The 13,675-nt window shown below is 42.9% G+C and overlaps 1 protein-coding gene across 1 annotated transcript in view; it reads left to right on the top strand.

Annotated features, from left to right (window-relative positions):
- Positions 1-13,675, top strand: part of LOC149864925 (phosphatidylcholine translocator ABCB4-like) — a 99,391-nt gene that overhangs the window by 46,388 nt on the left and 39,328 nt on the right. The window contains exons 12-17 of the mRNA XM_090047183.1: positions 45-170; positions 357-560; positions 961-1,131; positions 6,223-6,384; positions 10,580-10,759; positions 11,754-11,900. Of these exons, the coding sequence (XP_089903309.1) occupies positions 45-170; positions 357-560; positions 961-1,131; positions 6,223-6,384; positions 10,580-10,759; positions 11,754-11,900 (990 nt within the window). The remainder of the gene's footprint in view (positions 1-44; positions 171-356; positions 561-960; positions 1,132-6,222; positions 6,385-10,579; positions 10,760-11,753; positions 11,901-13,675) is intronic.

Below are 13,675 nucleotides of genomic sequence, written 5' to 3' on the forward strand. Positions count from 1 at the left end.
GTTGGGGTTTTTTTTTTAATTATTGTTCAAATTTTCTTATTTAGGTACTGAAAGGCTTGAATCTGAAGGTTAATTGTGACCAGACAGTAGCCCTGGTTGGTGGTAGTGGCTGTGGCAAAAGTACAATTGTTCAACTGATACAGAGATTTTATGACCCTCTGGAGGGCACGGTAAGACACAGAACCTGAGCTGGATGATGTATAGATCATATTTCTTTAATGTTTAGTAGTGTCCTGATTTATATTGTTCAGCTGCTAAAATGCAAATATCTTCATAAAGATTGTAAGTGCTAATTCTGATACCACAATTCTTGATTGGACCACTTACATACCTGTTTTTATTTTCTTCATTTTTAGATTACCCTTGATGGCCAAGATATTAGGAACCTAAATGTAAGATATCTGAGGGAGATTATAGGTGTAGTGAATCAGGAGCCTATACTGTTTGCTACTACTATTGCAGAAAATATCCGTTATGGCTGTGAAGATGTTAACATGGAAGAGATTGAGAAAGCTGCTAAGGATGCCAATGCTTATGACTTTATCATGAAGCTACCTGATGTAAGCAAATTCTTTCATAATAAATGCCAGGCAGTGTTTTTTAGAAGAGTTGCCATAATTCAGTGGTTTAGAACCAGCTAATCCAAGACCTATAAATCTAAACCTAGTTGGATCTTTCTAATACCTTGTTTGAGATATGGTAAAATCAAAGTTGTTTTAAGACTTCAAGTCATGGCTTGAATTCTTCACATTAATAATTATTAGAATCCTGCACATCCAAATAAGAAGATTACCTACTTTGGTCATTTATGAAACTCTCTAGTTGTTGGTGTTTTAGAAAAAGGAAAGAATTCTGTATACTGCACATGGAGATGTGATTTATCTTTACATTGTGCTTGATTCGTGTTGTGAATTAAGTGTGTCATTAACAGTTCTGGGAACATATTTTACTATCTTGCAGAAGTTTGAAACCATGGTTGGGGAAAGAGGAGCACAACTAAGTGGGGGTCAGAAACAGAGAATAGCAATTGCACGAGCTCTGGTTCGCAATCCCAAGATTCTTCTGCTTGATGAGGCAACATCAGCGTTGGATACTCAGAGTGAATCAGTTGTGCAAGCAGCACTAGACAAGGTCTGCATGGCTTTAAACCAAAAAAGAATGACCAGGAAACTAGTAGTTAAACTTTCAAAAGTTGTGCCAACAGGTGTGAGACAGATTAAATTTATCTTAGAAGTTTTATTCTAATTTGTATGAGAAGATTTCATTTGTTATTCATGTGGTGAAATGAAATACTTCCAAATATTAATATCCTTAAAAATAGAGTTTGAAATCACAAGCAACATTATTCTCTAGACTGTCGAGGGATAATAATTAAAACATGTGGAAGTGATTTAGAAATATGTATCCCATTTTGAAATGATGTTCCATGGAAAGCTAACTGGTGTGTCTACATCAGGCAAAAGCTAAGAAATGACTATACAGACGATGACTTGTATTAGACTCATCTACTCTCAGTCCTTTTGCAGTTGCACCTGTTGTTTGTTTGCAACATGCAGCAAACTTTATTTTCCTGGTTTACAGAGACTGACCTATATAGACAACTGCATCTCATCTTTGAGATATTGAAAGTTTTTCAGAGAAAGATGTGGTGAAAATAAAGCATTACAAATTACCTCTGAAAGGTTATTATGAGTCAAGCTTCCATAGGGTAAATGCCATCCCATATATTACCATGTGTATATTTCCCATGCAACTCTATCAGCCCTGTACTTGATCAATGTAGTTTGAAGGGTAATAGGCAGGGAAAGAAATGTCTGCATTCCATAAATGGTTAAACATATTGTCATTCAGTGTCTGTACAAACAGTACCTCTGAGAGGCATTTCCCCCTGATCATAGAATCATAGAATCATAGAAAATTAGGGTTGTAAGTGACCTCAGAAGGTCATCTAGTGCACCCCCCTGCTCAAAGCAGGACCCTCCCCAATTATATCAATCTAGCCATGCCTTTTTCAAGCCAGGTCTTTAAAAACCTCCAAGGATGGAGATTCTACCACCTGTCTAGTAACCCATTCCAGTGCTTCACCACCCTCCTAGTAAGAGAGTTTTTCCTAATATCCAACCTAAACCTACCTTGCTGCAACTTGAGACCACTGCTTCTTCTACTGTCATCTGTCACCACTGAAAACAGTTCAACTCTATCCTCTTTGTAACTACCCTTCCAGTAGTTAAAGGCTGCTATCAGATCTGCCCTCTTTTCTCCTGCCAATTTAAACAGGCCCAGTTCCCTCAGCCTCTCCTCAGAAGTCATGTGCCCCAGCCCGTGAACCATTTTCACTGCCCTCTGCTGGACTCTCTCTAGCTTGTCCACATCCTTTCTATAGTGGGGGGCCCAAAACTGGACACAGTACTCCAGATGTGTCCTCACCAATACAGAATAGAGGGGAATAACTACTTCCCTTGATTTGCTGGCAACGCTCCTACTGCTGCATCCCAGTATGCTGCTAGTCTCCTTGAGTGCTTGTACATGTGATAATGTCATGATGTACATGTGACGGAAATTTCCTTTTGTGTCACTTGAGTCACACATTACATGTATGCGAGTTTTGGGGGTTTTAAATGAGTGTGCAATGTTGCAAATGGGAACATTGATGGCCCCGCACTCCATGCACCATCCCTGCTGCCTACTCTGGCTGCTAGCACACCCAGCTGCCCTCCTGCCATCTCCGTGCACTGCCCCAGGCACAAGCCAGCTCATTCCCAGGTGGACCCAGCTGTTCTGCTGGCTACAGGAGCCTACTGAAGGCAGAAGCGATGAGGGGCCCTATCCTTTTTTTCTGAGAAGCCTGCCTGTCTCTCCTGTGGCCAGGGGGTGAGCTGACAGATTAATGGCATAAATTAATAGCACCCTGGCCATGGCATAGGCAGGCAGACGCCGTAAAAAAAAAAAGTATTGGGTGCCTTGCTGCTTCTGCCTTCAGCAGATACCTGTGGCCACCAGGACATAACATATATACAGTGCTGGAAAAAATAAAACCCACCATTTCAATTAAAAACTCACTGTTTCAATTTAGGGGCCATAGAATACAACCCTAAGGACTAAAACCCCATCACATGTACAAATGTGCCTTGGCAACAAGGGCATGCCGCTGGTTCGTATCCACTAGAACCCCCAGGTCCTTTTCTGCAGAGCTGCTGCTTAGCCAGTTGGTTCCAAGCTTGTAACAGTGCATGGGAGCTTTCTGTCCTAAGTGCAAGACTTTGCATTTGTCCTTGTTGAAACTCATGAGATTTCTATTGGCCCAATCCTCCAATTTATCTAGGTCAGGGGTCAGCAACCTACAGCATGCATGCCAAGCATAGCACGTGAGGCCATTTTGCTCGGCACATCAAGTCCAGCCCCTGCTCTGGGTAGCTGCTGGAGCCTGGGCTGCCCCCATCAGGGCTTGCAGCATCCCAGCTGCCTGCTGGGAGCAGCCCGTGCTCTGTGGCTGGTAGCAGCTACCCAGAGACTTGGCCGGCTGCAGCTGGGAGGCTCCAAAAAGCTGCACTGGGCTCTGGAGCCCTGGCATCAGCTCCGTACCAGCACGTGCACCCGCACATCGGAGAGGGCAGTTGGGGAGGGGCCTGAGGCAGTGCAGCCTCACTCTCTCCCCCACTCCCAGCACAGAGCTAGTGACTGGGCTCTGGAGTCTGCCTGGGCTCTGGAGTCTGGTGCAGCTGTTTGCAGCCTGCCTGCTGCTTGCTGCAGCTTCCCAGAGCCCAGGCTGGCTACAAACAGCTGCGCCAGGCTCCACAGCTTCAGCATCTGCTCCATGCTGGCGGAGACTGCATGCACAGCTGAGGGCAGACAGCAGGGCAGTGCCCTGAGATGCCCATGCAATCGCCGCTAGCATGGAGTTGATGCCAGAGCTGTGGAGCCCAGTGCAGCTGTTTGCAGCCTGCCCCCTGCTTGCTGCAGCTGCCTGGAGCCCAGGGTAGCTACAAACAGTTGTGCCAGGCTCCAGAGCCCGGTCACCAGCTCTGTGCTGTGAGTGGGGGAGGGACCGGGGCTGCACTGCCTCAGGTCCCTCCCCCACCACCCTCTCTGATGCGCGGGTACACGCGCCAGTACGGAGCTGATACCAGGGCTCTGGAGCCCGGCACAGCTGTTTGGAGTCTCATGGCTGCAGCTGGCCCCAGCTCTGGGTAGCTAGTGCCAGCCAGGAGCCCGGGCTGGGGGGCAGCAGGGCTGGGGAGCAGGGGCATATGCAGGGTATCCTGCCATATACCCACTACCCTCATTTTGTTTCTCTGGCATGCCGGCACTCCGGCACCTCCAAGTTAGGCATTGTGAGGGTTTTCAGCACTCTGACCAAAAAACATTGCCCACCCCTAGTCTAGGTCATTCTGAATTCTAGTTGAACCCTCCAGTGTATCTACTACATGCCCCCAGCTTGGTGTCGTCTGTGAACATGCTGAAGATATTGAACAAACCCAGTCCCAAGACCAACCCCTGGGGCACTTTACTTAATACTGGCTGCCAACTAGTCATTGAGCTATTAATTACTACCTGTTGAACCTAGCAATCCGACAACCCATATATCACATCCACTGCTTTCCCCGCAACCACAGAGCCAGTCATTTCATCATAGAAGGCAATCATGTTGGTCTGACATAACTTTGATGAATCCATGGTGACTGTTCCTGATCACTTCTCCTACAAGTGCTTAGAAATTGATTCTTTGAGGACCTGCTCCATGATTTTTCTGGGGACCGAGGTGAGGCTGACTGGTCTGTAGTTCCCTGGATCCTCCTTCTTCCCTATCTTAAAGATGGGCACTATTTTTGCCCTTTTCCAATTGTCCAGGACCTTCCCCCGTTTGCCATGAGTTTTCAAAAATAATGGGCAGAGGCTCTGTAATCACATCAGCCAAGTTTTTCAGCACCCTTGGATACATTGCATCTGGCCCCATGGACTTGTGCATGTACAGCTTTTCTAAATAGTCCCTAACCTATTCTTTCAACACTAAGTGCTGCTCACCTTCTCTCCAAACTGTGCTGCCTGGTGCAGTAGTCTGGGAGCTGACCTTGCCTGTGAAGACTGAGGTACAGGAGGTATTGTGTACTTCAGCCTTTTCTTCACCATCTATCACTAGTTTACGTACCCCATTCAGTAAGGGACCCACACTTTCCCTGACCTTCCTGTTGTTCTTGACATACTTGTAAAAACCCTTCTTGTTACCCTTCATGCCCCTTGCTAGCTGCAGCTTGAGTTGTGCTTTGGACTTCCTGACTTCATCCCTTCATGCCCAAGCAATATTCTTATACTCCTGCTTAGTCATCTGCCCAGGCCTCCATTTCTTGTAAGCTTCCTTTTTGTGTTTAAGATCACCAAAGAGTTATCTGCTAAGCCAAACTGGTCACTTGCCACATTTGCTATTTTTCCTTTGCATCACGATGGTTTGTTCCTATGCCCTCAGTAAGGTTTCTGATGAATCAGAATGCCTCTGATCCCCTCACTCGTATCAAATCTGAGTCTGAATTCTCTAGTATTCACACTTTGCCTCTGCACCCTGGAACTGTCTCCATATTGAACTGTTAGAAATCTCTCTTCTAGCCTCTTCTCTGTTTCTCTTCCTACAGCTGAGATCTAAAATATGTAAGAGGGAAAGAGTCAGTGGGCGCACACTGAATGGAGAGGCTCATTTATCCAGCTGTTTCCCATCTTGTTTACCTCTGAATCTGGTTCCCCACAAGCCTTAAAGAGGGGCTTATCTTCCCAAAAATGGCTCAGGGTGCTTATAATGACAAACACAATAAATGAAAAAGAGGTGAGCAATAAGAGGATCAAAACAGCTTACAAGAAAACTAGAACTTCAAGATAAAACAGAAACGATATACCATTTCATCCTAGTTTTGTTTAGAGAATGCCTGTCCATAGTAGGTTTTTGCTTTCCAGGTTCCATGAAAGATCTCCTCAGTTGTTGCCAATCTCCATTTTGAAAAAAAAAATTACATTCCATTTTGAAATATTATTACAAACAGGATTCTTTTATTTCATTTACCTGACAGATTATTCAATTTTGTTTAACTTGACGTTTTCCTGTTGGAACACCTTGGTTTTCACAAAACTACATTTCCGAGTTGCATTTGTTTTTCAGTCAAAGTATTTAAAATAACTGTGAAAAAATGCTGTATTTATCTGGAAGTATTATGAAATACAGTTTTGTGTTATTTGTAGGCACAAAAAGGCCGCACCACTATTGTAATAGCTCATCGTTTGTCTACAGTCCAAAATGCAGACCTTATAGCTGCATTTGAAGATGGAGTTGTCACAGAACAAGGGTCCCACAATGAATTAATGGAAAGAAATGGAGTTTATTGCAAGCTTGTTAACATGCAGGTAGATTTTTCCCCCTGAAATTTGTCTTCTAAATTTCTTTGTCACAGGTGTTATTGTATCTGAATTTATCATAGCACAACAATGTTTTGTCAACAGTGTTTTTAAAGGAAAGTGGAGGAAGTATGGTTTGCAAGAGACTCCATAACAGGGAAATGTGAAAAGAGGCACAGAATTAGGGCAAAAATGGAGAGGAGGAAGGGAAAAATATTGAATTAGAGACCAGAAAAAAATAAATGAGTAAAAGAAAAGATAAATAGGAAAGAATACTCTTTCACTTTACATGCCCAAATGGCAGTTTTTCAGCTGTCTCTCTTGCACTGTTCATGATCCTATTCCATGTGCATGTGAGTAAGCATAAGGACTTTCCTACATCATTCCCAGTAGCTAAATGGTTAGGGCACTGACACAGGAGACCCACCTTCTAGATTCACCTTCCCCCAGAGGAAATTTGAATTTGAATTTCTCTGAGCATAGTGCTCTAACCACCAGGCCATGGGTTTGGGTGAGATTACATTTAGATCAGGTTAAGAGCACTTAAAACCTGAATGATTGCACTTCAAGGCTCATTAACAAGTGCCAGGCACCCTTTAGGTGTCTTAAAGCTACAGCACTTCAGGCAGGTGATGATTATCTTTGAGCCTGCAATCCAGCTTGAGTTAATTTCTGGCTGTTCACCTGAGATAAAACCACCAATTTGCAATCCTCCAGTATCCCAGGAGGCAAGGCTCCCTGGTAGACTAGCTGTCACCCAGGACTCTACAGCCCTGGACTGACAACTGCAGACAGTTGAGCAGCAGGTGAGTGGAAAGGGAGGAGAAATGGGTGAAGGGGAGGCAGGGAAGAAGGGAGGGAGGAGCTGCTGGGTGGGAATCTGCCAGGCTGCTGCTCTGCTCTGCCCTCTAAATTGCCCCATCCACCCCTGGATTGCCCCCCTGACACTCCAGTTCTCCACCACCATCCAGATTTCTGCTCTGCCACCCCCATCAGCTCCTGAATCACCCCTACCCCTGAATTGCCCCCTGTGCCCCACATCACCTCCTGCCAGATGGAATGACTTCTGAATTGCCACCCCCCATGGAATGACTCCTAAATTTCCCCCTCTGTTCCCCATCAGCTTCTCCATCCCCAGATTGATGTCCTGGCATCCCAATTGGCAGTGGTGGCAGTAATTGGTGGAGGTTCCCTACCTCCCTGCTTGCACCCTGGCTCCCTGCAGCCCTTGTTGCCCCTGCATACCTGGATCCAGCCCCCACCAGGCCTCATTGCTGCTCTGCAGCTCCTTGCTTCCCCACTCCTGGAATACCTAATGGGGGACAGGAGGACAATCAGGGCAGTGTGGGGAGGGGGGAATCAGAGTGGCAGGGGAGCAATCTGAGGGTGGAGGATCTGGTGGGGGGCCATTACTTTGAGGAGGGGCAACTGAGGGATGGCAATCCAAGTGGTGCATGGGAGGCCTTCCACCTTTCCCCCAGCCTATATTATGACTAAAGAGGTCTTGAGCAGAACAGGTATGGAGTAGAATTGCAATACCTAGCCACACCCCTGCTCAGCAGACATGTAGCAGTAGGTCTGAGCAGTGCACATTAAGGAGGTTGTTAGCATTAAGTTAACATGTGTGTGAGCAGTCACACATTAAGGCTTAAGTACAGACAGTCAAAAAGTCTGAGGCTGAATCAATTCAATCATTGCAGATTAGTGAAGCAAGTTCACCGATAAGCAAGTGAACAGACATTTACCTTTGATTTGCCTACAGTAGTCCAGGCTAGAAGCTGGGGGGTGGGAGGGAGGGGGGAAGAAGGGTGCTAGAGTAAGCTCAGCTAGAGAAGACAGCTTGGGCCAAGACTAGCCCACCAGCCCTGCAAAGTGGAGTTTTCAAGGGTGTTGCAAAGCATCCTGGGATGCTGGGGGACTGTGAGTTAATTTGAATCTAGAGGGGATCTGGGACAAAAGTTCAATAAATGAATTTAACTTAAATCAGTTAAGTCTGATACTTCAGCCATACAGGTTTGTCTTAAACTCGTTTCGGTCATTTTGAAAGTGGTTTATGTGCACTGAACATCTGTTGTGTTACAGATTTGAACCAGTTTCCGACCACTTATACTAATTTATGAGTAACTTCTGTCCCTAGCCTAACAGAGGAATGTAACTCCTTCAGAGTCAGCAACTACTAATTATAATTTGTAAATCTCACCTTTAGGTGTTATCTACGTCTATTCTTGAAGCTGAACCACTGCATTTAATAGACACTGGATAAAACGAATGGAGACCAGTGGAAAGTTTCTGCCCCAATGGGAATATGGGTGTAATCTAGAATCAGGGCTTGTTTTTGTATAAATTAGCTTCTATCTCACTGAGCAACACACCCTCCAGCTTGCTCGGTTTTTTTTCTCTTGTCCTCATATATCTCCCTCTTGGCTTCCTAAGTGACAGCTTCAAAGGGAGGACTAGAGAATGCCTAACCTGTGATTTTATTGGTTGGGATACTGTACTGGGAGGTCAAAGAACTACAGCATCAAACACCCTCTAGGTGGGGGGTGAGAGGGGAGGGACCTAGATCCTGGGTTTCTCACTTTCTGGGCAGATACTGTAACCATTCAGCTACTGACATTAATATGTAGGAGAGTCCTCCTTCAGCACATAACACCCCCTAGTCATAGGCTTCTTCTCAGCAGATTCCCAAGTTTCTCTTTCAAACCTGATCTATTTTCTTTCAAGTCCTGAATTTCATACTTTTGCACTGGATAGTCTCTTTGCCTCCCTTCTTCATGGGTAAGCAGTACATCTACTGAAGGCTAAGTATATTCACAAATATAGCTACTTGCACATGATTCTCATTGATATTGGGTCCTTTTACACTGCCCTGGCAAAGTAAGGTACATAGGTATAAATGGTTTACACACAACGCGAGGCACATTTACACTGTCAGAACAGTGAAAGGGGACTTAATACAAATGGAACAAAACTTACTGGGGGCATCTACATGTGTGCTTTACTGCAGAGTTGACTAATTGGCTCCACAGTAAAGCGTCACTGTCTACATGTGTGGCACTATTAGACTGGAGTAAACTAATTAATTCTACCATGGGATTGTACTGCCTAACACAAGTACTATCCTGCAGCAAGTTATTTAGTGTGCCACAACACGTGTAGATGGTGACCATGGCTGGCTGTGGCATGAGGGTGCTACAGATTGGGGGCTGTCTGTTGGTTAGCCCCATACTGCAGCATCCTAATGTCCCAGCCAGCTCCTCCATAGTGCATTGAGCCAGGGTTGAGCAGCTCTGGGCTTGCAGGCTGACACCCGCCCCACTCCCCCAGACTCCCTGCCAGCCAGGGCTGTGGTTCCGGGTACACATTTAAATGCTGTGCCTGGGAGCAATAAACTCTAGAACAAAATGCACCAGAGTTTATTTGGCTGCAATATTTGCACATGTAGATGTGCCCACTGAATAGTCTTTTCTTTTCCTCACAAGTAGTGTCCTTGCTTTTTTAGCATCTCCACAAGCATGCATGTGCAGCTTGTGGCATACCAAACCTATCTGTGGTGCCACAAACCGCATGTATTTCATGTGCATGCATTCACCACATTGCTAATTAGTTTTTTGGCACTGGGAGATCCTGGTGTAAAAAAAAAAAAAAAAAAAAAAAGTGGCATGGCACATGTAACTGTAGTATGCACTGCCTGAAACTGGAGCCTGGCTGGCCAGAGCCACACTTTGGCTGCTGGCCTGGCTCTGTGCATCCAGATTGCCACTCTTGGGGTCCAGGAGGCCCCCTGGACTCCAAGTAAGGCTGCTGGAGCCAGCCCAGGTGCTGGCCCCAGCCTCCCCTACCCCACTGAGGCAATTTATCACAGCCAGAGTGCACATGCAGGGGCATGCCCAGGGACAACTAGTAGTGACATGAATATGTACTGCAGCTAGTTGTCCTTGGGGAAACACATGTTCCTGCTTATGGGGGTGTGCCCCTAAGGAATAAAATGCTCCTTAAGTGGAATGTTTTTGCCAGAATTGGTCTCTTAGAATAGACAGGATCTTCTGAAGTGCAATCAAAAGTCTTTATACTTGCTTATAGCAATATTTATTGATCAGTCCTGAGCACTATTCGATTCAGTTTATATTTTTTTAATTCATCAGGGTTTGAAGGTACAAGATAATATATACATAATTATTTCTTATATTGTACCCCATTTTAGACAGTAGAAACTGAAGTTCAATCAGATGAAGAAGAAGATGTATTAAGTGTCAAAAAAAATTTCAAAGAAATGATGCTGAAGGAATCGCTATCAAATGGTTTGATACGGCGATCAACTCGGAAGAGCATCAAAAAAACAAGAGTACAAAACAATGGTTTTGATGTGAAAGCTGTTCAGCCTGTAAGCATCTCTTCTTTAGCAAGACAGTATATATTCATATAAACACTATTCCCTCAAATAGTAGGGTGGGAAAAAGGGTTCTTGCTTAAACAAAGTTACGTTAAAAATATCATACAATGTGCAAAGATGTACAAAAAGTCTTAATATGATACCATAGAAGGCTACTCTCTTTTAATTACTCAACATTGCTACTGAAAAATTCTAGTCAATTGAGGGGGGAGTATTTGTGTACACATTTGTAAACTGTGAATCATATTTTGATCTAGTTGTAGTCTTATACTCTAGTTGTACTTAATACAAGAAAAGTTTATGTGAAAGATCATATAAGCAGTTTTAGTCTACTGTTAATATAAAAATAAACTTTTATGTATGAAACAATTTCTTCAATGTGGAAGTATGATATATAAGTTATCAGAAAACTGTGATGTAACATATAGCTCATATAGCATATTCAGAGTAGCAGATGGCTGAAGTACTACATTTTTCTACCTATAGATTGAAATCTGCTTGATCCATACAGTAAATTAGTAAATGTGTATAAGGTATAATCTACTCAAACATAAATATTACAGATTCTCTGTCAAAGATCAGTGAAGTAGTTAGGGTTCCTTTACTGTGTATCTACCTTGCCTTCTCTCTGACATCAGAATAACACGGCTTGCCTTTTCCCTGACTTCAGACCTCCCTTGCTGCAGAAACACACCCATGTTTCTATCTCTTCTTTCAGGTATTAATATGGTGTATTAAGTGCACATCTTGACAGGACAAGAGGTATTGCAAGATGTGCCATACTTAATATATATATATTTTTATTTAGACAAGTAGGGGTCAGATTTGATGATCTGCTCAGGTCCCTTCTAACGCTACCAACTATGAAACTAGTTTTGAGTATCTGGCAATAAGTAACTGGAAACAAGCAACCGATTATCCACAAAACTGTCTTTTCTGATAGGTGTGTTTACATATTTGTCCTAATGGGGTCCTTATATTCTAGGAGGAAGATATACCTCCAGTTTCATTTCTGAAAATTATGAAGCTGAACAAAGCTGAATGGCCTTACTTTGTAGTTGGGACTTTGTGTGCAGTTATTAATGGAGCTTTACAACCTGCGTTTTCAATCATATTTTCAGAAATTATAGAGGTAAGGTTAAATAAAGTCTATAAAATGTCAGATTGCTCATTTTACTTTTGATTTTTGTTCCTAAATACACTGACATTGTTTTACAATAAACGGAGATTTTTTTTTTCAAGTTTTAAATTATATCCTGTACTGGGGAGACCAGGAGTAGGTGAAGGAAAGGGGGACAGCTAGATAGAATTCTCCAGCAGGCATTCTAGCTATTGAGCTGTAATTTTGCCAGGTGAGGTTCTGCCATGAAGATATCACTGTTAAGTTCCCTAACTACATCCAAGCTAGTCTGCTAGAAATGCTGCCTCTTTTATGGCGCACCTTATATCCTGATTTATCTTCTCCCCACTTTAGAAAAGACAGTATAATTAGAATTTGCACTTTTGCAAAGGCTATGTGCACCACTTAAGTTCTTAAACTAGTTTTCTTTTGGCCACTATCTTGATAACTTCTTCATTCTTTGTAAGTTTTATAAGGTTTTTTTCAAGTGGGAGAAGACATTGACACTTGTTCTCAATTCAATTTATTATACTTGCTTGGATTTATTAGGATAATGTTAATAAAGGCAAACATCTGCCTCCTTTGAATGTGTTGAGTTTATGTATATTAATAACAAAGTATTTTTAAATAAGGTTCTAGTGAATATAGACTTTGTTTGTTTGGGTCTTTCATACAGTGATTAATTTCTGCCTAGGTGCTCCTGTGACTTGACAATTTTTTTTTTTTTTTTTTTTTTTTTTTTATAAAATAGTTTTCTATTTGAAGTTTCCAAGCACCTATTAAGCTCATAAACAAATGAGTTAAGATATTCTTCAAACATTTTATTAGAATTCTTTCAAACCCCACATGGAAAACACTTAACATGGCATTCAAAGACAGGTTTCTTTGTGTACTGTGCATTTTCCTCATCTTTCTACTTTTTTTTTTATTATTATTATTAAAGATAAATGAGAATAAATAGGGTCTGTGTTGCTTAGAACTTCATGTACCTATAGTAGTTCTACCTCCTTTCAAGTCATAATGTTCTGCTTTTGACATTATGGTTGTCTCCACAAAAACAAGCTGATATCAACAAAAACAGGACTATATATTCCAGTGAAGAAAAATATAAATTGCTACTACTTTAATTAAAAACCAAGGAAAAAGGAAAATAAAAAGATATATTTGCCGTAAAGCAGATATGTTTAAAAATGGACTAGAAGGAATGAATGCCTTTTAAATATATATTATTTTCCAAAATATACACAAAGGCAGAAAACTATCAGGAAAAATAATTATAAAGTAAGTGTATACATAATAATTAAATAACTTATTTCACAGAGAATTTTTTTGTTTGTTTGTTTGGAATTCAGATGTAAGGCTTGGGACAGAAGTTAAATGTAAACCAATTTAAGTGATCCGAAACTGGTTTAAATCCATGACAGAACAGAATTTCAGTGCCCATAGACCGGTTTCAAAATGGCCAAAACCAGTTTAAGATAAACCTGGATGGATGTAGTATCTGCACTGATTTATGTCAGACTGGTTTATGGGATGCCCGTCCAAGATCCCCTTCTGTTTCAACTTAACTCATAGTCCCCCAGCATCCCAGGATGCTCTGCAGCCCTGGGTTGTGCTTTCTGCTCCAGCTGCCCCCATCCCCCTGCTTACACAGAGCTGAGGCAGTAAAGCCTCATCTCCTTAGCCTCTGCCTGTGCCCATCAGCCTGGGAGGATGGGGGTCAGGGGAATGAACCCCCAGCTCCCCTAGCCCAGATCTGCACAGAAAACACCTTAGCAACCCCTCCC

Source organism: Crocodylus siamensis, chromosome 5 (genome assembly GCF_052110815.1).
Source record: "Crocodylus siamensis isolate JL-2025a chromosome 5, ASM5211081v1, whole genome shotgun sequence".
NCBI lineage: Eukaryota > Metazoa > Chordata > Crocodylia > Crocodylidae > Crocodylus > Crocodylus siamensis.